The sequence below is a fragment of the Ziziphus jujuba genome, chromosome 2 (assembly GCF_031755915.1).
Source record: "Ziziphus jujuba cultivar Dongzao chromosome 2, ASM3175591v1".
Lineage (NCBI taxonomy): Eukaryota > Viridiplantae > Streptophyta > Magnoliopsida > Rosales > Rhamnaceae > Ziziphus > Ziziphus jujuba.
In genome coordinates, this window is record NC_083380.1 from 8,174,711 (window position 1) to 8,201,825 (window position 27,115).

General features: G+C 30.4%; 3 protein-coding genes across 6 annotated transcripts; 2 read left to right on the forward strand and 1 right to left on the reverse strand.

Moving 5' to 3' along the window:
• Positions 1 to 168: 168 nt before the first annotated feature.
• LOC107418102 (mitochondrial phosphate carrier protein 3, mitochondrial) lies at positions 169 to 2,816 on the forward strand. The gene is given in 8 exon segments (XM_016026775.4): positions 169 to 257; positions 329 to 527; positions 1,234 to 1,595; positions 1,711 to 1,717; positions 1,719 to 1,755; positions 1,859 to 2,073; positions 2,191 to 2,315; positions 2,454 to 2,816. Coding segments are annotated over 8 exon segments (1,011 nt in total). The 5' UTR covers positions 169 to 249; the 3' UTR covers positions 2,512 to 2,816.
• Positions 2,817 to 2,865: 49 nt separating this feature from the next.
• On the reverse strand, positions 2,866 to 6,716 carry LOC107417975 (uncharacterized). Of its 3 annotated transcripts, none has more exons than XM_025073278.3 (14): positions 6,557 to 6,716; positions 6,316 to 6,412; positions 6,071 to 6,181; positions 5,802 to 5,899; positions 5,517 to 5,600; positions 5,230 to 5,366; positions 5,003 to 5,075; positions 4,866 to 4,911; positions 4,629 to 4,738; positions 4,426 to 4,533; positions 4,296 to 4,355; positions 3,890 to 3,951; positions 3,420 to 3,732; positions 2,866 to 3,184 (listed from the first exon to the last, which is right to left on the reverse strand). In XM_025073278.3, the coding sequence occupies exons 1-14, from the start codon at positions 6,632 to 6,634 to the stop codon at positions 2,975 to 2,977; spliced, it is 1,587 nt and encodes a 528-aa protein (XP_024929046.3). In that variant the 5' UTR covers positions 6,635 to 6,716; the 3' UTR covers positions 2,866 to 2,974. The 3 variants fall into 3 exon arrangements, with proteins under 3 accessions (XP_024929046.3, XP_015882126.3, XP_024929047.3); XM_016026640.4 differs by having other exon boundaries at positions 6,539 to 6,702; XM_025073279.3 differs by lacking the exon at positions 2,866 to 3,184 and having other exon boundaries at positions 3,589 to 3,796; positions 6,539 to 6,704.
• A 10,484-nt stretch (positions 6,717 to 17,200) lies between these two features.
• LOC107418105 (transcription factor BC1) lies at positions 17,201 to 20,426 on the forward strand. 2 transcript variants are annotated; one of them, XM_016026781.4, is made up of 8 exons: positions 17,212 to 17,903; positions 18,070 to 18,252; positions 18,432 to 18,497; positions 18,623 to 18,691; positions 18,858 to 18,941; positions 19,075 to 19,284; positions 19,411 to 19,544; positions 19,633 to 20,426. In XM_016026781.4, exons 1-7 carry the CDS (start codon positions 17,532 to 17,534, stop codon positions 19,501 to 19,503), a joined length of 1,077 nt encoding a protein of 358 aa, XP_015882267.1. In that variant the 5' UTR covers positions 17,212 to 17,531; the 3' UTR covers positions 19,504 to 19,544; positions 19,633 to 20,426. The 2 variants fall into 2 exon arrangements, with proteins under 2 accessions (XP_015882268.1, XP_015882267.1); XM_016026782.4 differs by lacking the exon at positions 18,858 to 18,941 and having other exon boundaries at positions 17,201 to 17,903.
• Positions 20,427 to 27,115: the final 6,689 nt, after the last annotated feature.

A 27,115-nucleotide genomic window follows, 5' to 3' on the forward strand; every position in this document is an offset into this window, starting at 1 on the left:
AAAAAAAAATATCAATAATAACAATAAAAGCGCGTAAAGTAGGAAGGTTGGACAGGTAATTTTGAGAAAACGTGAAGAATTTCTCCACGCAGTCCCCCACCAAACCCCCCCACACATATATGTCCATTCTCCTCTCTTTTTATTCATTCAATACAAAAGAAGGCCAAGGTCTTCTCACAAGGAGAGATTGAGGAAAAAAAAAAACACTAGTTAAAAAAGAAAGGTATTGGCACTCAAGAGAAAGTCGGAATGGTTTCGTCGGAAAAGTTTTCTCTTCCAAAGTTCCTCTACTCCTCCTCCATGCCGTCAAAGAGTCCAATCATCTCGTGTCGGAAAAGTTTTCTCTTCCAAAGTTCCTCTACTCCTCCTCCATGCCGTCAAAGAGTCCAATCATCTCGTCACCGGAGGAGGGGATCAAGATGTACTCGCCGGCGTTCTACGCGGCATGCACGATCGGAGGGTCATTATGCACCGGACCAACACATACCTCGGTCACTCCTCTTGACGTCGTCAAGTGTAACATGCAGGTTTCCACTTTCTACTTCTTCTTCTATCAAAATTGTATTTCTCTGTTACTATATATTTTATTTTCCTCCCGTTCTTTACAACAATTTCATTGTTTTTCAATAAAGACTTTTTTGAATTTCTTAAGAATAAATATATATATATATATATATATATATATATCTATACACATGTTAGCTTTTCAGCTGAGTTTCTATTTTCATCTCAGAAAACCATTTTAGAACTCCCAAAAAAAATAAAAAATAAAATAAAAATAAAAACTTTTGTGATTCTGATTACAAAATTACACTTGTTCAAAGACAATACAATACAAAAATTAATATAATATAATTCCCAAACTCTGGGAGCAAGACAGCACCTTCCGATCCATGTTCTTTTAGAATTTTCAATTTGTTTTGGCTTTTTTGACCATTCAAAAAGGCGGCTTGACATTGTCTAGAATGGTCAACGAGTTGACTGGTGAAAAAAATAATTTTCATTATTTTATTTAAATTTTATATTTTTGAAATATTATTATTTATCTTCCTTTAATTTTTTTTAAAAATTACTAAAAAACGATTAATTTGTGAACTATAATTATTAAAAACAACCAATGTGTCAGTTTTTATAGCTAATTTTAAAATTTAGAAGGTATAAATGAAATTCGCCAAAAAAAATTTTGAACTTTTAAAATTTTTTTTTTTTTTTTTTTTTGGTTGAATTTTTTAGATCGACCCGGCAAAGTACAAGGGCATAAGCTCCGGTTTCGGCATTATTGTGAAAGAACAAGGAATCAAAGGTCTATTTCGGGGTTGGGCTCCAACATTGCTGGGTTACAGTGCACAAGGTGCTTGCAAATACGGCTTCTACGAATTCTTCAAGAAGTACTACTCCGACCTTGTGGGCCCCGAGTACGCCGCCAAGTACAAGACCTTCGTCTACCTCGCCGGCTCTGCATCGGCGGAATCCATCGCCGCTGCCGCTCTTTGCCCCATGGAAGCTGTCAAAGTCAGAGTCCAAACCCAGCCTGGTTTCGCCAAAGGTTTGGCCGATGGCCTTCCCAAGTTGGTCAAGTCCGAAGGTGTTCATGGGTAGTGAAATATCAATGTTCAAGATTGCTTTTTTTTTTTTAATTTTTTATTTTTTTTCCCTTTTTCTTGTTCAAATTCATGGTTCTAAAAATACCCTTTTGAATATCTTTGCCAGATTGTACAAAAGGGATTGTTCCACTTTGGGGTCGTCAAATTCCTTGTAAGCTTTAAAAATACAGTATTTGTGAAAATGTGATTTTGGTTTGGATTGATAAATATGATGTAATTTGTGGTTTTTTTTTTTTTTTTTTTGGTGGATTCAGATACGATGATGAAGTTTGCATCTTTTGAGACAATAGTTGAGCTGCTATACAAGCATGCAATCCCAACTCCGAAGGAGCAATGCAGCAATACATTTCAGCTTGGAGTGAGCTTTGCTGGTGGATATTTGGCTGGTATCTTCTGCTCTGTTATTTCCCACCCTGCTGACAATTTAGTCTCCTTTCTCAACAATTCCAAGGGTGCTACCGTTGGTGATGTTAGTAGAGTCTTTGCACTTCTCCCTCATTCAATTTATATGATTTCTTTTATCTGTCTTCTTTTATAATATTCGTATCCTCACTCGCTTTCTTTCTCATTTTGATCTTGAATGCAGGCTGTTAAGAAGCTAGGCTTATGGGGTTTATGTACCCGTGGCCTTCCTCTTCGTATTGTGATGATCGGAACTCTTACCGGAGCTCAATGGGGTCTCTATGATGCTTTCAAAGTTTCTGTTGGACTGTAAGTTTCTTCTCCTGCATTTCTCAATATCATGCTCATCAATATTAATATGTCCTTCCAGATTTATAATTGTCGAGTTCTGTATGATGCTTCTTTCTTTGTTCAATCTGATATGATATATGGGTTTATTCCTTTTAGGCCAACTAGTGGTGGTATTACTCCAGCTCCGGCCGCCACCGATCTTGCAATTGCCTGAATTTTTAAGTTGATGGCTAATATACTCCAATAGTTACAGAAATGGAAAATAGGGTAATTGATTCAACATTTTTTTGCCTTGCAAAAGCGACTACTTTATTCAAGAGAGATATGATTCAAGAAGATGGTTCTTATTCTTATCATGTCAGTAGGTATAATGAGGTTGCGATAAGGATCAGATTTTTTTCCCAAAGATGGTGTATGCAATAAAAATTTCATTTTGAAAATTAGAGTTTTTATTGTGTATTATGTATTCTACAGAAAATGATTTTGATTTTAATAAATTTGGTTAAAAGTTGCTACTTATTTTCAATTGCAATTTCATTTTATCATCAATGTCATTTGTACAGTAAGATAAGAAATCTAAGCCTTTACGCAGATTTTATTTTATTTTATTTTTCTCATATTACAGTATATGATTTTTCATTTTCCCTCTTTGGGTTCACCTTCTAACAAGGAACTACTTAAGCATGATCATGGTCTAAATTTAGAGGGAAAACAGTATCAAAAACAATCCTAGCAAAAATATACCTAACTTCTGGCAGGGTTCCAAGAGCTAATGACTCATAATCAATCTTGCTGCCTTGCTTTGACACAGATTTCTTCCCTGTATCCTCTTTTACACACTCAAAAATTCTGCCGACCCTCAAATACAATTCCAATGGGATAAATACCTGCATTTTGCGATAGAGAGAATCATGAATGGTCTTCTATGATTGCTCAATAAATACACGAACCTACTCAGATAAAACAAGAGAAATAAAAAGGTGTGACTGTCCAAGTGATAATTCTCAAGCAAATGATTCCTCCATATGTTTTATTGCCATCTATAAGTGAAACACCGATTGGCAGCATTTAAACAAGTGATTACATAAAACTAAAGAGGAAAAGAAATTGTAACCTACTTACCAGATCTGAGTATGGTGCTTTAGGATACTCTGCCATTGCCAGGGAGACAGCTTGCTCATTGGTCATTTTACAGAGAGCACGTTTAACAGATGCTGCTAGATCCATAACCTCATTTGTCAATGCACAAGAGTCCAGGTTCCGACATTCTAATAACTCATAAAAGCTTGTATCATGTGGTTTAGTGATCCTTCTAGCAATATTTACTGCTTCTGAGATATCTCCACCATTATGAACTGTAAGGCTGAAGGTGGCAACAACCATGGGATCCCTAGGTTGGTCACATAGGGCTTTGTGGAACGCCAAGATCCCAACCCTGAAATCATAAAACTGTTGTAACCTACGCTTGATTGGTCCAAAGGGGACTTAATTTCATGCAACTGCAAGTGATAATGCTGTTTTAAAGATTTTGCTCATAGACAAATGGCATATGGGTAACAAACAAGCAATTGTTTTTTGGAGATAGATCTTACCACAAGCTACTATGACAAGGCCTGTCAGGTGCCAGAAGTTTATCCATGTTAGAAAATAAAGACTGCAGACGAAACATCAAAAGTTATATAAATTTATTAGCTACTTGGCTCCTAGCTCTCATGAAGTTGCAAATAATATAATATTATGACGCCAAAATTTTTGCGTACAAAAGGACAATATAAGGCTATAGTATGGACAAAGATTGTAGTGATTCAGGACAAAGAATGATGCATCCCATATATCAGATATCAGCACCAAAAACAGAGAGGACTGCTAAGTCTTCTGGATCAACTATTTAGCTACTAAAACATGAACCTTGGAAAGCTGTAAGCCATAAAACCTCAAATACCATGTGCTCTAACAGAAGCATATCAGATGACTGAGAAATCATGTAATTATCATTACCAAAAGCATATTGGATCTTTTGTCACGTCTTCGAAAACCATTCTGAACAAGATATGCTGCCTGCAACATCAATTCATAATAAATTTTAAGTGATTGAATAGCAAAAGAAATTCAAAAGTTACATACATACCTGGATGGGTAGAAGAATTTCTAGGAGTCCAAATTTCCATAATAACCTCAAAGAAGCCTCAGCAGAACCATATGCTAGCATGTAGTTCATTTCCATCAGTAGCCTTCCCTAAACCAGTTTGGAACAATGAACCGGTTATATAAAACTCATGCACATACACATTGACTGAAGGAAAATGATAGGGTGAAAGAGGCTTTAACTACCCTATCAAGTCCTGAGACTGAGCCAGATAAGTTTTTAACAAAACGAGCTGTTTCCCTTGAAATACGGAAACCCAACCGGGCTGCAATTCTTATCGCACGTAGAATGCGAGCTTCATCAAATAATGAAGGATATCTTAGCTTGGAAAATGCAAGAAAGTGTCCATCATTTGTGCATGAGCAGGTGTCTTCATTAAAGAACCCCTCCCATAAACATATGAAACAGCAAACAAAACTTACCACAATCCTCTTGAAAAGAAGTGCTTGGAGGAATCACAGTTTTCACCTACGTCCACAGAAAATGAGGTAAGGTCTATTTACATTTCCAGCTAGTCTAAGTAATTAAGAAAGCATCACTGCTAAGACTATGTGCACACTTTTGCTCTTTTAATATCTTCCATTCCTCCCAGATAGTCATACACAATCCTTTCGTATGGATCAAACATTAACCTGCAGAGAGACAGAGAGGTTATAAGAATAGGAGAAAAAAATTAACAGAAAGAAAAAAGGTAGTGATGAGGACTACAAATAATGAAGCAGACAAGTAACAAACAAAAGCATTAAAAATTTTGAACTTTCAAGTTACAAGGGTCTTAGAGTCCACCCGTTAATTGTAAAGTCTCGCTGTAGACAATTCCTCCAACGAACATAATCTTTTTCTTCACAGTCAATAGGTTTTCCATATTCACTACTGCTCAAATCCCTCTTGAAGTTGCTTGCAGAGGTGCTAAAACTTGAAACCTAATTGCCAGAATATAAATTGAGCAAGAAGAAGTAACAAAAGAAAGTTCAATATCATATATTTCAGCAAGGTAGCACTGTACAATCAAAACCAAAAAAGAATTTAAAATACCAAGAAAAAAAATTAAATAAATAACAAAGAAGACGAACCTCCACAATGGCATCGTCAATGTGCACATGACATATGGGAAACCGTTTTCCAACTATTTCACACCAAGAAAATGATCTTCTCACCTGTCAACAGGGAATGTCAAAAGATTAGCTTGGAAGTTAAAACAATAAAGAAAATTTTCAGGAATTTAATTTCATATATGAAAAGGGCCTGCACTTTTGGATTATAGAAGATAACATCAAATAAAAACAAATTGTGGATAGGGTGAGACTTAGCATGCACTAAAAACAACACGAACTATGAAGATAGCAATTAAGAGTAACCTCCTTCAATTCTGCCGAAGTTATTATGTCAAAGTCCTTTGGTGTTCGATTTAACACAAGATCACGAACACAACCTCCTACAAGGTAAACCTGATAACCTAAAACAAAAGAAGGGGAGAAAAAAGAAAAAAACAAAAAACTTACCCAAAATGAGAAAAAAAAAAATCGCTACTTCTAAGAAAAGTACCATGACCGTTGTATGGTGGCAACCATGGAATTCAAAATTTCACCAACTCTTGCATTGGACCAAAAACAAAAAAAAAAGTTACCTTTTTGCCTGAGAACATTGAGAACCTTTCTCGTAGGCCTAGTGATCTTGGAAGTACTAATTCCAAGCTCTTTGGAATTCAACTTTTTCCATTCTGGAACTTTACCATCTCCTTCAGCACGAAATATGGAAAATTCAAAAACCCAGATAACGATTCCACAACAGGATACTCAAAATCAGGAAGCAAACACTTCAAAATGGAGAAGGGAAAAAAAAAAAAAAAAGTTCAAATCTTTTGCTTCTTGCCTTCTGTAGAAACCGATTTGTGATTATCATTGTCGACCTTCAGAACATCCTCTGGCTCATCAACAACGTCGAAGGCCGCCACCAAATGTTGCCTCACCTGCAAAATAGATCATAGAACTGGTCCATTCTCTTGTCCATGAATGCATAGATACAAATAGACAAATATATATATATATATATATATATATATATATATTATACATATATACACATAAATAGATACATTTACAGAGGGAATTGCCTTGCTAACGCAGGGAAAGAGAGGGATACGGAGAGGGACATGGGGTCGGCAAGCGAACCCTAAACCCGGAATCGCCATGGATGGGGCAACTGGTTCATCTGGTTAACGTTGTGAGCTTAAACCCTTGGAACCAAAGCGTTCCTAATCTTCTTCTCAGGGTTTTAAGAGTAAAACGATATATAAATGCTGGGCCCACGTGAAGAAGATATTGGCCCATCTTGGTTATGGTTTTGACCTTAATATGGTGGACTTATGTAGATAACGGGCCTTATATGGATTGAAACTATGGGCTGATATGATAGTCACAGGCCCATATTCTATTTGAACCTGTTTCTGAAACATGAAAAATGAAAAATGAAAATTCCTGATGAAGAGCAAAATGAAAATTACCAGTAATACACCCTTTCATCTTTCAATTATACCATCGGTTATATATGTATATTTATTTATTTATTTTATCTCAAAAGGAGTAAAAAAAAAAAAAAAAGATTAAACTTCTACGGTAGCTAGATGCTATTTTTTTTTTATTATATAAAATTCGACATTAAATTTTTAACGATCTATTATTAACTTTATATTGTTAATAGGATTCTATTTAAGTTAATATCATTAAATAATTTGGAATCTTTATTAATTTGGTGACCCCAGAATTTTTCATCAAAGTAATTATACTCTTTGTGTAGGACCAAAGGAATTAATTCATATATACTGTTAGGACTTGAATTGAAGCATATACATATACTAGTTAATTAGCAATGAATATATTCAATCTAGCTAGCTAGAATAGTAGCATTAATGTTATTGTCATTTAAAAAGCATTACAGAAAAAAGCAGTTACAAAATAAATAATTGTTAAATCACCATCTTTTTTAAAAATTATATCTAATAGGAAACTAATTTAACGATATATATGAAATTTAAAATGAATCTTTACTAAAGTATCGATATCATGTTAAATCACCGTTTATTCTAAAAACTATAGCTTGAAAGAAAAAAAATAGTTAAATCCAACAAATTTGGATCCTCTGTTTATTTTTCTTTTATCCTTATATGTGTATGTTTTTTAAGAAAATATTTAATCACATGTATTTTATTTGAATTTAGTTATATTTTTAACAAATGTATTAGTAACATCTATATCTATACATATTATTTATTAAATTGGTTAAAATTAAAAAACAAGCATAAACAAATATTGAAAAAACCAAACAGAGGATCCTAATTCATCTGGACAATGTATATATTAAGTTTATTATCCAATAACAATTATGATATTTTGCTTTTCCCCAATCTAGTAGCTAGATAATTGCTTCATTAAAGCAAGGTTTCAAAGATTAGCGTATCAATATGTGTCTCTTTGTCCAAACAAAAACTTAATCTTAGGGAGATATTGCTTAACAAAACTTAATCTTGGGGAGATATTGCCTTTATCTTGATGGGTTTCTTTCGGCACCACTTTATCTCGATGAAAACTGAATTTGGCCAACAAACGTTGAAATCTAGCATTCATGATCTTTTTGGCTAAAGCTTTCAATGATAGATCAGTTTGGTCGCGTAGGATGTCTAATTAACATAATTCCAATTTCCTTTACGCGTAGAAAAAATAGTTTTCAAATGCATTTTAATTCATTTTGTAATTTCTGTGTACCACTTGAAAGTGATATCCCATTAAAGCTACCTTCATCAGCAACTTCCTCGAAGTATCGTATCTGACTATAAAACTTCGTCATGCCCAAAACATTCTAATTTTATTTTATTTTTTACTCATATATTGGGAAAAAATAATAATAATAATAACAATAATTAAGCTGTCTTGGATGAATCTAATTAAGTGGGGTTCTGTATATATTATATTTACTAGCTTTATTAGAAATTATTTTGAAATCTTATATGTATATACTAGCTTATCGTAATGGATTACTAAGCTAATTAATTTACAAAACAATATAGTCAAATGGAGTCCAAAAGCAATCCATTTTTTTTTTCTTTTTCTTTTTTTATTTTGAAAAGCTGGTACAAACGCGTAATGAAGAAAGAGGGCCAGAAAAAGTTTAAGTTCCATCAATTTGAATTATTTATCAAAAAATATATATATAAAAAAAAGAAGTTCCATCAATTTGAATAGACAGTACTAGATCATATTTCTGCAGTTTGTTGTTTTGGTCAAGTTATGGAACTGTTTCCTGGTCAATTTTTCCCCATACATTAAAAAAATAATAATAAATAAAATATAATTTGATTCCCCTCCACGCAAATTATATGTAATACATAGCAAAGTACTGAATGCTTTTTGTTGTTTCTCTAAAGTTTTGGGTGAGAATCGTAAGGCATGTAGACACATTAAATTAGGGTTATCTAAATAATGAAAAGTCCAATGTACAGAAAAGCAATTGAAATATATATTTTTGTTTTCTTCCTGAAGAATTTGTGAATGTGTTTACATATGTATTGGCTTGATTTTTGGGCTGCAGTATATCATTTAAAGCAACATTTTTGTATTTTCTATCTCTTTGTCTCTCTTTCATCAAAAAAATAAAAATCTCTTCGTCTCTCTCACATATTGGATTTGGTTATGTGAAAGTTCTTACGTACAGGAGAGAAATTAAGCCGTAATATTGCTAAGCTGTAAACCACTGCATCAATTATATATTACGCACTTTCCATGTATGTTTGGATGATGTAGTTAACTAACATAATCTCCTTCATATTTTTTTTTTCATAACTAGCTACAGTCTAAATATATATATATATATATATATATAGTCCGTTTATGGTGTGGATGATTCTTATGCGGACCACAATATTGGTAACGGTTTTTCATAGTATTGGTGACGATTTTTTAAGAAACCGTCGTTAATACTATGAAAAAACGTCACTAATATTGCGGTCCTCATGCGTACCGTTCTCACCATAGAATTTCCGTATATATATATATATATATATATAAATGTTAATAAGAGAGTTTTTATACCTATCCAATTAGACCTTTAGTTTCAAAATATAAATATATGCCATGACAGTTTGTTTTCTAATATAACTTGGAAGATAATTCTCAAAATATCAAAATTATATATAAATACATATATATTTTGTATGAAAATTCTCATATCCCAGATGGTGGACAAAAATTAATTTATTGACAATGTAAAAGCACCTGAATCCTTATTAGTCCTTTTAGGTGTTTATTTTTGGATTTTAACTTTAGTTCAAAATCTTGGATACAAGCTTCATTGTGCTTAAATTTTATTGCTATAATGTCAATGTTTATATTTTAATAAAAGTTTATGTCTAATTATATATAATTTATGAAATATTTATGTCTGTTTTATTGAAAAAAAATATATATATGAAATTTAACATCGGTTTTCAAATAAAACAGAGCTATATATAGAAGTATATGGACATTTATTTATTTATTATTTTTTTTTTTATAAAGGATGCAAAGGATCTAAACTTGAGTCCTTCACGAGTTTCTTATGCCAAAAACTATAGGAACCAATGAATTAGTTCAAAGGTTACAATACTATAGAATTTATTTTATATAATATAATATGAATGTACATATATCCATACGTACATATATCCATACGTACATGTACATGTGCATGCGTGATGAGAAAAAGTGGGTCTGTGCATGTAGCTAGTTTAAAATGGTTCATGAGATTTGGAAAAAGTAAATGAAATCTCTCTCTCTCTCTCTCTCTCTATATATATATATATATATGCAAAATTATTTATAGATTGATCTAATGGGGTGTTTGGATAGTGATAAAGTTAGTGAAAATTTAAAATTTCATACGAAAGTGAAAAAAAATTTTATTTTGATAATTTTAAGAAAAAAAATTTATGGGTTCTAGTGAAAAATAAATCGTGAAAAACTGACAGAAAAATTAAATTCTATAAAAGATGTATCATCTAAAATTTCCTCAAAAATTGATTTTATATAATTTTTTAAAATACAATTTTATTATTTAATTTTAATGTATAAATTTATTTAATTACTTGTATATCATATTTTTTTCTATAATTAACCAAACATTATAGAAAAAAAATCCTAAAAAAATTCATTCTCAAATAACTGAATCCCAAAAAACTAATTTTCAAAAATAAATTTTCTTCAATACTTTCACTTTTATCAAACACCTCATAAAAATATTATAATTTTTTAAATTGGGATAAATAAGCTCAATTTTAATATCATTGAATTATAAATATGCATTCCAGTTCAAATAAGTATACCCTCAACTTGAACTTTTTTATGTACATATATATAGTTGCTTTTATTTAATTTATCTATAATATTATCTATATCTTTTTATGGATATTAAATACATGGTATACATACACTTGTTATCAATATCAATATCTGTATTTTCTCGAATCCTGCGAATAGGATTGAAGAGTTTGGAAATGGAAATGTGGAATAAGGTATACCACCCAGTAAGTTCGTTAAGGATATACACAATACGCATAAATTGAAAAATGTAAAATATTTTTACACATAAACAGTTGGATAACATTAATTGCAGAGCTTCGTTATCTGTTTGCTAATGTGATTTGATGAGTCTGATTGTAGTAGCAGAATTATCGAATGACCAAGAACAGTGACACCGACCATGAAAACGTACTACCACCAAGAAATTAAAAACAATCCAATCGAATCAACAAATATAAATCAAATCAAATTTTTTTATAATTAAAAAAAAAAAAGGAAAACAAAAACAAAAGAATCGAAGCCTGCGAATTTCACGCGTGTAACAACTTGTCGCCATCAAAAGATACGGAGCCTCCTATCCTCTCTCCCTTTCCACTGGCTATAATTTGGGGTTGTTAGTTTTATCAGTCTCCAACCTATACCTATAATTGCAATTTAGTCTTTTTTATCTTTTGGTTTTTTTGGCATTTGATCTTTTAACTTTTATTTTTTTATGCATTTTAACCGACAAACTTTTTAACAATTTTGAGGTTATATATTGCAATTTGATGTAACATGCAATTGGATTTTTGTGTGATTGCCCTTATTTTGTAATTTCATTGTTTTCTTGTTCATATATGTCTAAATATCTATTTAAAATTATTCTAAAAATTAACACGTATAAAAAAATCGGTTTTTAGGAACCAAAATGAAATAAAAAAAAAATTGAACACCTTTAGTATGCAAAATGATTATTCCTTATAAAATAGGAATATCTATACATAAAAATTAAACAAGAAAAAAAGAAATAATTATTCATATCAATATATTTTGTTATTATTTTAAATTAGATTCAATTTTTAGCATTTTTTAAATATTTTTCAAAAAATATTAATAATCACTCTAAATTTAACTATATTTCAAATATGTTATACTTGAAATGAAAGAATACCAATTCTTTTTAAAAGCAAATATTATTCTTTGAAATGGAAGAATATGTGTTCCTATAAAATAAATATTTATGAAATTGATAATATAGCAAACAAATTAATAGTTTAACTTATGGGATACTTATTATATTCCTATGTTTATTCCATATCAAAGGTGCTCTTGAAAACCAAATTGCAACCATAGGCATAGGTTCAAGGACAAACTAAGCTAATAATCCACATATGAATAGGGTTTTTTTTTTTTCTTTTTTTTCTTTTTGCAATAACATATTATGGAGTTATTTTTGGTTAAAAATATATTCTCAAGATAAAGTAGGGTGCTAATGGATAAAGGGTGACATCTTAGATCACATCCGTGTGAGAAATATTAATAGTTATTTGAAAAAAAATAAAAAAATATTTAAAAACAACTCTTACCAAGAAAAAAACTAAAAAGAAAAATACATAAACATACTATTAATTAATTGAAATAAAAAAAAAATAGAAATTGATCTTTGGATTGTACATGTATTAGGTAAACATCTATCTGCCACAATAACCCTTTTTCAACTTCTGTACCATCTTAATATTTTAAATAATCTCACATGATATGCAAAAATATATTTTTAAATTATCAGCTTTTAAATTATTTTTAAGAGCTAATATTAATAAAGGTTTTTATGATTTTCAATAAGGACGGTGACACTAGAAAAAATGACTCCTTATACATATAAAGGTTTTTATGATTTTCAATAAGGACGGTGACACTAGAAAAATGACTCCTTATACATATATATATTCATGCACCCACACCAACCAAAGTCATACGCTAAAAGACCATCGAAGAAGTGAAAGCTTCAATGGACAAGATTTGTCTCTGCAACAGTCCTTGGCTCTCACCTGAGTCACCTCTGCCATGCACAAGTACTACCCATCTGATCTATTACTTCAAATTTCCAGGAGATAACAACAAAGTACCCAAAACAATACTTAAAAAAAAAATATATATATATATATATATATATATATGTGTGAGTGTGTGTGTGATAACAAGCTGTAATCTCCATTTATTATTTACGTTTTCAGGAGATTTGTTCGTTCTATTGGTCAATTATAGAGGCTGTGTTTTTAATAATGCACAGCTGGGGATTTGTGGGTGAGACTCAATTTTTCTGATCCTTTCATATTATTTATATACAGATAATCAATTCTGAATTCAATATACATATTACATTCTAACTCAACGTGACAAATTCAAATTTTCAACCCCCATATTTATGAAATAATAATGTAAAATCATTCTCCGATCACCTTTTTTTCTGACAAATTTATTGTAGAAACTGTAACTTAGCATTGAAATATATATATATATATATATAGGTATATAGACAAATAGCTAGGATGGAAAAGTTGCAATTTCCAAGAACATATACATGAAAGAGTAGGTGGTTATATAGGTTAGACATGATTTATGAAATCCTTTTTCTTTTTCTTTTTTTAAGTGAAATAGTATAAATAAAAAAGGGACCACTGGGCATCGGAAAAGCAGCGGTAGTTGCTAAGGAGTGAGGAAGAATAGTGAAAGGTGGTTTTCAAGGCACAGAGAGCTCCTGGGACTGAAAGATACCTTACATTTTGCAAATGTATGATCCTTTTTCCACACACGCACACACACACACACACACACACACACACACACACACACACACACACACACACATTCAGAGACCTACCTCAGTCTCTGTAAATCCTACTTACAAAAACCACCCAAGTAAAAAGTGGCCATGACTTTTCCCAATTACTTTACCTAGTACCCTCTCTCTCTCTCTCTCTCTCTCTCTCTCTCTTCAATTTTTGTTTTTTTAAATCACCGCTACTAGGAAGTCAATATTCAAATTTAGTGGAAACAGTAATTCTATCACTTGACCATCTTTAAATTACTTTTTGACAAGCAATTTGAGTTTCAGATTTGTCCCTTATCATCATATGGTCTAGAATAGTTGTATTTTAATATTTTAAATTTTTACATTTTTGCAATTTAAATTCTCCATTTTTAGAAATTGCAATTTGGAGTTTCGTTTATAATTTGTTGCAATGTGAATCAGATTTTATTTTTTACTAACAAGGGATGTTAGTTGTCATCTCGTGTTGCACATGGAATATCAAAGTAACTTTTTCTAAAAATAAAAAGTAGTAAAGACAAAATTTCAAAAATTTAGTACTTTTTAATTTGAAACTTAATATAACTTAATCTATATTACAACATGACTTGCACGTACAAGGGAAAGGGTTGTTAAACATTGTCAGTTAAAACAAACAAAGTTTAAATTTCAAGAAATTACAAATTGAACACATAAATCACAACCTTTGAAAGTCAATGGACCAAATTGCAAAACTATCAAAACAAGTGTACCAACGTGAAATAAACCTAATAATATAATTTGTTTTGATCCTTTTGGTTTGAGGCATGGCGTGTATATATATATATATATATATATAGAGAGAGAGAGAGAGAGAGAGAGAGAGAGATTATCATATTTGGATATTCAAATTTTGTTAAAATCTAACATTGAAAATTACATTAATCGTGTTAAAATGCATTGCATTTGGACTTTGTTGAAATCTAGATATCAATAGGAAACAGCTATGCATATATTTATTAGCCATAAAAAATAAAAATAAAAAGAAGTTTATATAGATTTCATTTAGTAACATGGTTAATTTTTCATTTCTATCTTTTATTATTTTCTACTTAATTGTATATAATTTGTTTATATCAAATGTTAAAGCATCTTTAATGGCTCGTATAGCACGTAAGTTGAAAAAATTTCTAGTCTGTGTGGTACAAATATTTATTTAATAAGCATTTATTCAAAAAATCATTTTTCAATAATTATGTTTAATATATCTATATATTTTTTAAAAATAATAATAATAATTTTTTTTCATTTTGAAAAATATCTTGATAATTAATGTTTTCATAAGTCACTTTGTTTGATAGACTATCTAAAATAAAAAAAATCTCCTTAATAGTGTCTATTTTATTTTTTGCCACATTAGAGTCATTGAAGAGGTTTTTTTTTTTTTTTTTTTAAATAAAAACTCTGTTTATATTTCTAATATAACAAAAACAATATAATAATTTATAGAGCCGTTGAAGATGCTCTTAACTAATGACATTATTTGTTTGGTATCTTAAATAACTATGAATTTGAATAAAAACAAACAGATACAAATATAGAAAATTTGAAGTTGTGTTCATATTTCTTTTTTCTTGCTTAATTTTGTAGTTAACTTAAATGATTAATAAATTATAACTATCATAAATTAATATTTGGACATAATATGATGCAAAACTAGATGGGAAAAAATAAAATATCAAAACTAAAAGCCAATCACGTTATATGAAATATAAATTTAATTAAAATTTTCTAATTCATCAGATTTAAAACTGTCCCCATCCATCGACCAATGGTGGGCATGTGACACTGCAAAAGAGTGCGCCTCTAGTTTTTAGGCATGTAGGACCTAGATTGGCTTAATTTGTTGGGCACTTGCCATAACTATTTGTCCAATTTTGTGTCCTCAATTATTTCTAACACCCTGCACAATGGGAACATAAGAGCATTGCATATCCAGTTGTTTTATAATGGATCATCAACTTTCATTAAAACCAGTCATTTCAGCATAAAAGATTTTGATTTTATCACTATTGTCTGTGGATGAAACAGGGTACTCTGTTCCTTGTAACCTTGGTTTTATATATATATATATATAGGATGAGATTAAGGTGCGGATTATCCGTATACAGACCATACCAAAATAAATATTTTTTTTAAGAAAAAAACATTGATTTTGTTGTTATGTATATAAAGCAAAATCGATATTTTTTTCAAAAAATATAAATTTTGATACGGATCCACATACAGAAAGACTGTACCATATAATTACTATATATATATATATATACACAACTTTTAAGTAGTGCCCCTTCATTATATGTTATATGGGTTGACATTATAAGTTATAAATGGACATAATTAAATGATATCTACGAATATAATAACAGCTCTCTGTAAAGATCTCGCACTTTTTAGGAAATTGATCAAATTCAATAGCTGTGATATTATGACTTCTATATATATATATATATATATATATTTAAATTGCAACATTATGACTTGTGTGATGCTTAATCTTTCATATCTACTGCAACCAAACACCATAGATGAGCCATTCACCAAAAAAAAAACAGTATAGAGGAGCCCAACCATATATTAAAATATTCCATAATCTCGCAAGGAAAAAGCAGAGACTTAGGCCAAACTTGTTTGGGGTTTAATATTCCGAATTGAAACTATTTCACTCTGTGTCAGCGTCTGTAATAAGTGTATATTAATTATTTTATGGTTATGTTTCATTATTACAAAATACGCTGAGGCTTTAAAATGTATACTGGATAATTTTTTTAATGGAGTTTTGATACTTTTTTTTTTTTTTTTTTTGGGGTGAATAACAGAGTTTTGATACTTTGATTAGTCCAATGGTACATACCATGTGGTACATATTTTTTAGAACAAACCTTAATCGTCTTACAGGAAAATAATAATAATAATAACATTTGATGGATCATTGTTGTGAATTAATGAATATACTTCAATTATTCAATCAAAAGTAAGAGGTGGTACTTGACACAGTCTGAATAAACAATCAAAGCTTCTTTTGCTTACAAAAAAAAAAAAAAAACCAGCAAGGAAACAAGAAAGAGTAAAAAAATATATATCTATATTGAAATTGAATTCCTTCTTCTCTCTCTCTCTCTCTCACATTGAATTCTGTTTGTTTCTGCAGAAAGTGACCTTTTTTCTGCTTGTGATGGTGTCCATTCGGCCCCTCTTTGCTTTGTATTACTTCCAACTTCAAAAGGCCAATAACAACCAGAATCTAATATAGATTTAAATTTAAACGAATAAATACATATATAATCTATATTAAATAATCTATTTGCTTTTGAATAAACAGTGCAATTGAATGCAATATAAAACCCCAAATCATTGTCATGCAATGTTAACTCATTAAATTAATAACAGTTTTTGGTTTTTTTTTTTTTTAATTGTTTTTCTAGGATATTTAAAATAAATGTAAAGAAGATACTCTGTTTTGATATTTCAGCTTATGCATCAAAGGATAATATAAAAATATAAACAACTAAAAAAGCTTCTAACTTTATAATTTTTTTCTCATTTTTTTTCTTTTTCATGTTTTTATTTCCCCATTCTACTATGATATGTAGATAGATAGAGAGAGAGAGAGAGAGAGAGAGAGAGAGAGAGAGAGAGAGAGAGAGATAAGACTAGTCAAAGGTACAGAAACTTTGCATGGGAAAGAGTTATAGCAAAGATTTTAGCATTTTAGTGTGCTCTGTTTTTTTCTTTCCCTTCCTGATCTTTATATAAGCATGGCCTCCTAGTTTGTCACAGACCCACTTTCCTTCACTGCTATTTTCTCTTGCTGCCTTCAAAGTATCATCAAGTCAAGCCCTTTCTCTTCTATCACTTTCTTTCATTCAAAAAAAAAAAAAAAAAAAAAGGACCTATATTTTCTTTCTTTCTCAATTCCAAAGCTTTCAGATATGGCAGCCTTTTCATACTCTCACCATCCTTTTCTTCTTGACTCAGTTTTATTGCCAAACACTCCCATTAAGATGTCTGGATTCATGGATGAAACCAATCTCAACACCAATTTCTTCTCTCAGTTTTACCCATCTCAACATTTTCAGGAAATCCCTCTTGATGTTAGATTAGAAGAAACCAGCTGTCTTGATCATAGCTCAAGGATTGCTCTCAGTGATAATGAACCTTCCATGACCAAAAAACATAGCACTGAGTCTTCCTTTGTGGTGGATAAGCTTGAAAGTGGTGAGCAGGTTACTCAGGAAGTTCCTACCATGGATAAGAAGAGAAAGAACAGAAATGGGTCATCCTTAAGCTCTGCTCAATCCAAGGTAGGTATACCAGTCCAAAAGATTGAGCTGAACTTTCTAATCCATTCTAAAAATTCCCCCTTTTTTTCCAATTTTTGTTGCATACATATGAGCTTTTTCTAATCTAAATTCTTTTTTTATTCTTACTATATTTGCTGCTGTTGTCTGTTGTTTGCTGTGTCATCAGGATGCAAGAGAGAACAAAGGCAAGAGACAAAAGAAAAGTAATGATGCTAAGAAAGATGAAGAGAAAAAGCTTAAGTGTGATAAAAATGGTGAGGCAAAATCTCGAGAAGAACCTTCAAGAGACTACATTCATGTCAGAGCAAGGAGGGGTCAGGCAACAGATAGCCACAGCCTTGCTGAGAGGGTATGACTAACTATTCAGTCATAATCTCAAACAATATCTTTAAGACTCAAAGAAATATTGTCCAAACATTTTATAGTTTTTACGTATACTCAATATGGTTACCAAAAATTAATATGCCCACTATTTTTTTTCATCTCTCATTAAAATTAACATTTTTTCTGCAAATGGGTTTTTCTTAGGTAAGAAGAGAGAAAATCAGTGAAAGGATGAAGATGCTACAGAAACTTGTTCCTGGCTGTGACAAGGTTTGAGGAAATTTTCCCCTTTGTCTTCACTTTGTCTTTCTCAAGAAAATAGGGGATCTATGTATCACACTTTAATAGTAGTAGTATTTTCCTGACAGCTTCATGTGGTTTTGTTTTTAAAACAGGTAACTGGAAAGGCCCTCATGTTGGATGAGATTATCAATTATGTTCAGTCCCTACAAAATCAAGTAGAGGTACCCCAAAAAAATAAAAAATAAAAAATCTCTTTTTCCCTTTTATCCGTCAATAGACTAATAGACTTGTCTACTTAATGGAGTAAAATATGTCATTTTAACCTTCTTTCTTTTTTCTTTTTCTTTCTTTTTTTTTTTTTTTTTGTTTTTTTCATCATTATTGCAGTTCCTTTCAATGAAGCTTGCTTCTGTGAATCCCATGTTCTATGACTTTGGAATGGACCTAGATTCATTCATGGTCAGACCAGAGGTAATAGAAAAACTTCTAAAAAATTTTGCCTTCCATTATGATTTTGTTCTTATCCAATTCTCTAAAAGCTGATCATTATTTCTCTGCCTTTTTTTGACTTGTATTTGTTTTTTTATTTTTTATTTTTATATAGAGATTGAGTTCCATGGCATCACCAGTTCAATCCATTCCACAATGCAGCCCAACACAACAACAAACCACAGCTTTTGCTGATACAGCAACCACCACTACCAGCAACAACAACAACAACACCAACTTCACCACAGCTACCAACTTTCCTCATGTAGGAAACTCAGCTCCACTTTTGCTACCACAAGAGCAAAGGCCAAATGCTTTCTCACATGTACATATTTGCTTTACCTTTTTTACAATGCTACAACTTAAAAACCCATTTTCATAATCTAACTTCAGCTTTTTTTAAGATTAGTAAACCATGTCTCCAATAATGACAAAAAACAATCATTTTCAGGTTAATGGCAGTCTGTTGTGGGAAGTGGAAGATCAAAGACAAAACTTTCTTAGTCCATCTGGCTTCAGCAACAATATGTGCACTTTCAATTGATATGAAGCTAAACAAAAAGCTGCCCTACCAAAACATATATAGTGAGTCCACAAATTCCTGTCTCTTATACCAAAATATTATATTCATTTTTTATATAAACTAATGCCCTTTTGGTTGGTCCTTTTTCAGTTTGTGATGAAATCTGAAGCAGTCAAAACCAGAGGAAAGAGACTTAAGAAAAAGAAAATGATTCCCAAAAAAAAAAAAAAAAGGAGAAGGGCTCTTTTTCTTCAGTATCAACTCCAATCAAGAGGGTTTTGTTCTTCAGGCCAAAAAAAAAAAAAAAGAAAAAAGAAAAAAAAGCACTGGTTCCAAGTCCAATAGATTGTAGTGGCCTGTGAACATGAATGAAGGGCAGCAAAAGAAAAGAAAAAAAAAAAAAATTTAACGGATGAAGAACACAAAAGGACAGATACAACCGACCAAATAAGACCAAATCTTTTAGAGATCCCTTGTTCGTGTCCATCAATTCGCTCTCATCATCTCCCACCTAGTCTTAGCATTTGCACAGATTCCAAGACCCTTGTTATGGTAGTGATGGTTAGTAATTGAAACTTTTTATCTAAAAAATATATATATATTAATTATTATATAAAAAAAGGCCTATTAATTATTATAAAAAACCCATTAAGTAATTTTTGATTAATTTTTTGTTGTTGCAGTTGTTTCTGTTATTACAGTTATTTTTACCCTTTTTTTTTTTTTTTTTTTTTTTTTTTTTGGGGTTAGTAAAAGAAATTGATTCTGTTCCTGTTTTTTTTTATATGACTAGCTATGCATTTTGTATTGTATTGGTTGGGAATCTTTTGGTATTTCGTAATTATTATTGGATGAGGTTTTCTGAGGTGAATTCCCCCCATCCCATTTATGTAACGGTTCTGGTCGTACAGAGCATCTATCAAATACAACTTTATTATTATTTTTTTTTCCCTTTAAAAAAAAAAAAAAAAAAAAGGGGGGTTCTGATGCTTGCTATATGCTTTGGCAACTTGCACAGTTTCATACTTCCAATCGCTTGAGACAGAGACTGCCCAGTCGCAATTTCCATATTTTTTATATGTCATATCTTGTGTTTGAGTCATCCTAATAATAATTTAAAAAAAAAAAAAAAAAAGCATCAACCACGTCTTCATTTTGGTCTCTTTGAGCAAGTTGCATGCCATGATAATCTGATTTAAATTTGCTACACCCATATTAATAGTCAAAATAGATGACAATAAAATGATGATATACCCATAATAATAATAATAACAACAACAACAACTTGTGCATTGTTGTTTTCAGAAATGCAAAAATTGTCAAACATTGTTTTATAAGTTCCAAAACATTTTATTTACACACACGCAACCAAAAAAAAAAAGGGTTGGACAAATGCTTCTTTTTAAGGTTGCATGAATATCATATTGCTTTTATGGCTCTCCCGGATATTTAGAACAAGAAGGCATATAACTTGGTTATATTCCACGCCATGGAAATGACATAGAATTCATTGGAATATTAATTATATATGAAACTCACCATGCAATGCATGCTAATTCATTCTGATTAGGAAAAATAAAAAGAAATTAAGAAAGTCAGAGAGACAAAAAGTAAAAAAATAATTATAATGTTCTCAAAGTCCAAGTTATCAAAATCATGAATATTAGGTCAAATAATAACTACTTCAATGTGACTTTGCAACAAAGAAAATCTTGTGGTAACTAACCATTTTTTTTAATTTTTTTTTTCCCTCGTGGTAACAAATATTTGACTCTTTGCATAACTTTTTCCAACAAAATATTTAATACATATATATATATATATATAATTTACATATATGATTACCATCAAAATATTTTTACAGTGTTCCAAAATATGATCCCTGGCAGGGCCACAAAACTAATTTTAAGCACGGAAACACATGTGATAGGATTGAATATGGTCAGTGAAGAGAGAGATGTCTGCGTTCTCTGTCCCCTACGATACATAAGTTTTATAAATAATAGTAATAATGTTTTTCTTTTCCTTCTTTCATTGAAATATAACCAATAGATTTTGATTATTAAAAAGAAAACAGAGTGTTTTTTTTTTTTCCCCTCCTTTTTTTCCCCCACTGAAATTAAAAAGAAAAATAAAAGACCAGAGTATAGTAGATTGAGGAAGACAGTCCATGTGGTTTTTGTGTTCCACCTTTTTTTTTAAAATTTTTTCTCCCTAATGTTGACCCACATGTTTTTATTATTCTCACCAATCAATTGGACCATAATCAATCTCTTGTGTATGCCGTCCATTTGAGGAAATATATGGGACTTACTCATTTTATTTTACTTATTTAAAAAATTATTTATGCATGTTGAAAATCTAGAAAGTAAATTCGATCTTCCTTTTGGGAATGTCCAGTCTCATCATATGCAGAGCAGGGTAATTAAGAAACAGATTGTCAGATCTAGAATGAACTTTATACATATGATATCAGTTTTCCTTTTCGTTCATTCTTACCTCCCAAAAAGCTCAGTAACCCTGTTGGTGTACGTGTTTATCTAACATATATCACACATACATATATATATATATATATATAGTGCAGTTTCCAGTTTCCATCGAATAAATATGATGGTTTTAATGTCAAATCTCTTTTAATTTATTAATCTTTGATTTGTATTAAGGATTAAAATTTATAAATCAATTAATGACCTAATTTAATATAAATTTAACTATATATTAAAATTTTATTTGAAAAAATTTGAACTTTATACTATATATTTTTAAATATTAACCCTAAACAAGAAAAAGATAATAAAATCATCATATCAATTTGATATGAGCCTAATTGTGTGTATAAATGTATATATATGTATATATACATATATAAATATTTAGCTCAAGATTGTTCAATTTCTTTCTTTTTCCTTTGTTCGTCAGATGATGACCAATCACCATGTTATAATGGAGACAGTGGCACATCATATTAATTAGATTTTTAATTTCAATTTTTCAGACCGTTGCAAACTTGCCGCTTGGCTAAAACTTGATTATCAAAATAGCACTTTTTTGTAAAAACATACATCGATCAAATTCTCAAAAATAAATAAACAAATAAAAGCTTTGAGAAAGTAGTACTACAGATTGGTGCGGACATTTATATAAATAATCATTTGTATGCAAATTAGTAAATGCTGCCAACAGATTTTGTAGCTCACCTGAGCATCAATTTTGTTTTGTTTTTTTTTCATGGTCCCCCATGTTTCTGTTTTTATTTCCTTTCATATATAATAGATTATAGTTATTATATTTATGCATCAAAAGTTTGTTTTTCAAAGTCCAGAATCATGGTGCTAACTTATCCAAAATGCTGTATTAATGTATTGGCTTCAATAAATAGATCTTCGACATAAAGGGTTTCAGAATATGGAAAACTAATTTGCTGCAATAATCTTACTCAAATAAAGAAACCCACAAAAGGTAGAAGCTAACTATAGCATACATATTCAATATACAGAGGGAAGTATAATATTTATTTGCTTAAAAAGTAATAAAAATAGAAAAAGTTACTTTGCATTTTTATTTTTTATTTGGTTAAAGTATTCCCATGCAAAGCCAATTATATATAGTTGAAAACTATAAAACTGTCCCCTTGCAGTGGAACACATAAAGTATATCTACAGTTTCCCAAACACTCAGCCAAAGAAAGCCAATATTGCACACATATATATAACCAGTAAACTTTGTTCCATGAGAAGCCAGCAATTTAAAGACAGATCAGATCTCTCAGATGACTTGTATGAAGCAAAGTTTAGAAAGAAAAAAAAGCTTGAAATTTGTCATTGGCAAGCAAAAGTAAACCAAATAAAAGGTAAGAGACACACAAAAAATCTTTGCCTCTAGCTTTATAAGCCAGAAGTTAAGCGAAATAATTAGAATATTCCAAATAAAAATACTTTCATGATCCAAAAATTGTTCATGTAACAGGAAAACTAGGCCTTATTTTGCTATCAAAAGCATGTAAATCCCATATCATCTATATCGATCTAAAATCTTGGGGTTGCCACCTGAGCTTACCTGGAGACTTCCTTTTTGCATATATCATGATTCACATGCATGACACGTCTGTTTTCATATGGGACATGCATGGCCATTTGTAGTCTAACACATCATTTTTTCATGTCAACGTGGAGAGGTTCATTCGTTGCATGTGTACACAAGCTCTGTTCTCATCTTTTTTGCTCTTGTTTTTCTTTTTTTTAAATATACATATATATGTATATGTTCCTTTCTATCATGTGATCTTTATGTCACCATCTCATTTTATATGACATGGGTGTCATATGGGCATATGTGTATGTATTATATATGAATGATATCATACTTATCAGGAGAGATTAAATTTAATTGATTTAAGGCTAGCTGTAGCTTGCGTGTACATGTTGGCTAACCGACATCCATGTGTGGTCGTTTTGCTTATTAATTGTTTTTCTTTTGTCTTCTAAATAAACTAGGAAAATCCCATCCTTAAATGCTTCACCTTAAAACGCATATACGTATGCTTATCTTTTTCTTTATCTTAAGACAAAGAAAGCATGATATATCAAAACTATAAATGGAACATCTAATCCTATCTGATTCATACTTGCATACCCCATAATTAGATGCAAATTTATGAATGTCTCATTTGATAAGTTAATTGATCTTACATTATTTATTTATTTATTATTATTTTTTTTGGCATTTTCTTTCAATTTTCAAATAGTGTTTGGCTTGACTTCTAGTGATCAACAAATAATAAATAAGGATCTACTTGTTTGAATACGGCTTGTTGGGGATCGATACAGACAACAAATTTGAGTGATTTGTTTTATAGATTTAATTGGTGAGAGGTGAGGGGTTTCAATGATAGATATCTATTAGATACATGGGAATACAGTGTGTAAAAAAATCAATTAATTATTTAATTCAAAGATTATTTTTCAAAAAGAACAACAAATAAATAAACAAAATGGATGATCAAGGGGCCTACACAACGATACAATTTCCCTATATAGAGAATAAAAGAATCAATTCAAAGTTACATGATGTAAGTACCTAGCCAGCTAGGTAATGAGTGCATGCTTTTGCTTAATTTGGAGGGTCCCATATAATTATTAAGAAATCATGTAAATTTTGATTTGTTAATCATAGGATAATTATGATGATTAGAAGAGGATTCTTAATTGGGGATGTGATTCTCAGCTTTGTCTTCTTGGTCTCTAGTGATTTTCTCAAGCAATATTCAAATATACATTATCATATCTATATATATATATATATATATATATATACATATATACAACCACATTTCCCTTGGCCGAAAAACGGAAAAGTTAAAAAAGAAAAGGAATACTAACAAAGTGGGGGCCAATAGAGGTATCTCCAGAAGCAATTTCCAAAAGGAAAATTACTTCTTGAGCCTCAGCATGCATGAACAGCATCTACTTTCCCTTGTTTTCTTGTCCTTTATTCTCCCATTGTCATTTCCTCTACCAGACTGTGTCACTTTCATTTCAATTGGCTTTTGGAGCCATATATATGTATATACATATTACAATCAACTTGGTAGGAAACAAAGTGAAAAAAAATTAAAGAACATCATATAATATATATATATATAAAGAGAGTTACAATGTAAAAAATACAAGTGGAAAATTGACCACTCTTTCCCATAAACATAAAAAACACGACAGAAAACACTCGAGGAGTTGATGCTTCCGGCTGCTTCATGAGTAAAAGTAGTGATACATATTATATTATTTAAAATTAAATCTTCCTTCAATTTGTTGTTAAACAATCCAATAATAAATATCGCTGTTATAATTTTAAATTCGAATCTTCCATTTTCATCTTTGATAAGTAAAAACGAAAAAAAAAAAAAAGTTAATTAAAAACTTATAAAAAGATGAGGACATAGGATGAATCAGTTAATTTAATGATTGTAAAAAATAAATAAATATGATAATAAATATAAAGAAGAAGGAAATTGAAAATTAATTAATGCCATGGAAATGCAAGAGCGACCAGAAGGTTTGAGTGGGTGCAGACCAAGGCTGAGCGGGGCAAATGGAGCCTGGGTCCAGGGGACGATAGGAGGAGCAAGCTCGCATGCGTAAGGGCCCGTGGGCCCATGGCCATTGAATACGTTTGTCCCTTTTGTCTATTTTGGAGAGTAGAGATTTTGACATTGATTTAATATGGTGGTGTCCATATCTCTTTACACCAAAGGACATGCTTTGTCTTCAAATATTGAACTAGAACCAACTTTTGATCCCACTTGTTCTTTTTTTTCGTTTTTTTGTTTTTTTTTTTTTATTTATAATTTTTTGTTTTTGGGTCATATTCCTACCCAGCTATCATCTTTTTGACCCTTTAACATACTTTTTTGGACCATTGGCTTGTAAATCATATCATATCATATATTATATGATACCATATATATGTTTACTAGAGCTTAGCGTTTTCTAAAATAAACATGTAGATTGGATCCTGGTAAATAAATAGGTATCATCTTTGTTTTTTTAACTGTTATTTATTTAGTTTACAAATTTAATATTTTATCACCATGAATAATGAACATCAATGATATGGCACTAATAATATAAAATAAAAATAAAATTGTTATGTGAATTCTATGAGAAAAAGAAAAAAAAAATCATTATTTTCTCAAGTTATTAAGTCGACCATATTATTTGTGGTGTACGCAACTCAAAAAATCGAATTCTGAACAAAAAAAAAGATACGGCTTAATTCTTATGATATTAGGACCCACGATCAGGTGACATTTGGTAAATTGTCTTTAATCAACTGTTCATGTGGTGTTTGTTTAACGCAAGCATATCCAGCTTGCCAATTGTCCATATGTGCCTGTAAAATTATATCTTTTCTCCACTGTATATATATATATTTATTTGCATAGCCATTGGTTCCAAAAGAAGCATCAAAACTTATTCCATATTTGATATATATAATAAGTTATTCTTGATAAAATATGAATATCTATTTATAGAATTTTAAAAAGGGGAGAAGAATAGATATTCCTATTGATATGTTGATTATTGTTTCGAGTTAAGTTCAATATTTAATCTTTTTAAAAATATCAAATTTGGTACAAATTAATTAATAATTAAATTTTATAGGTATTTATGTACTTTTAATGTAAATAATCAATATCAATTTGAATATAATGATAAAAATATTTATTTTTTCAATGAAAAATAACAATTCTGACTTTTTTTTAAAAAAATAATTATTGTTTAAAATGAAAGAATAAATAATTCTATAAAATAAATATTTATAAAATGTAAAATTTATTAAACAGAATAATAATTAATTTTATAAAATAGCTATATCATTTCGCATATTAAATTTGTCTTTAGACAACTTTTTTTTTAGTTATTTTTTGTAAAACAAAATTCTGCGTCATAACTCTTTTGGGTCTTAGGCCCAATAAAGGCTCCAAAGTTGAATAGCCCATTATATGAACATTCCAATAGGTTTAGGGCCTATTAATCTGATTGTCTTAAAAAAGAAGCCCATTTTGGGTCAGATGAATTGGGCTTCGGGCCTGGAACTTGTTTTTGTTCTGGTTTTGTTCTTGTGCTCCAGT

Excerpts from the sequence above, each read along its gene's own strand:
- LOC107417975 (XM_016026640.4), bottom strand. The coding sequence starts at position 6,634 with ATGGCGATTCCGGGTTTAGGGTTCGCTTGCCGACCCCATGTCCCTCTC. Across the intron at positions 6,182-6,315 it reads CAAATCGGTTTCTACAGAAG|GAGATGGTAAAGTTCCAGAA; the intron begins GCAAGAAGCAAA and ends TTCGTGCTGAAG. Across the intron at positions 5,900-6,070 it reads CAATGTTCTCAGGCAAAAAG|GTTATCAGGTTTACCTTGTA; the intron begins GTAACTTTTTTT and ends CTTTTGTTTTAG.
- LOC107418105 (XM_016026781.4), top strand. The coding sequence starts at position 17,532 with ATGGCAGCCTTTTCATACTCTCACCATCCTTTTCTTCTTGACTCAGTT. Across the intron at positions 18,692-18,857 it reads CCCTACAAAATCAAGTAGAG|TTCCTTTCAATGAAGCTTGC; the intron begins GTACCCCAAAAA and ends TCATTATTGCAG. Across the intron at positions 18,942-19,074 it reads CATTCATGGTCAGACCAGAG|AGATTGAGTTCCATGGCATC; the intron begins GTAATAGAAAAA and ends ATTTTTATATAG.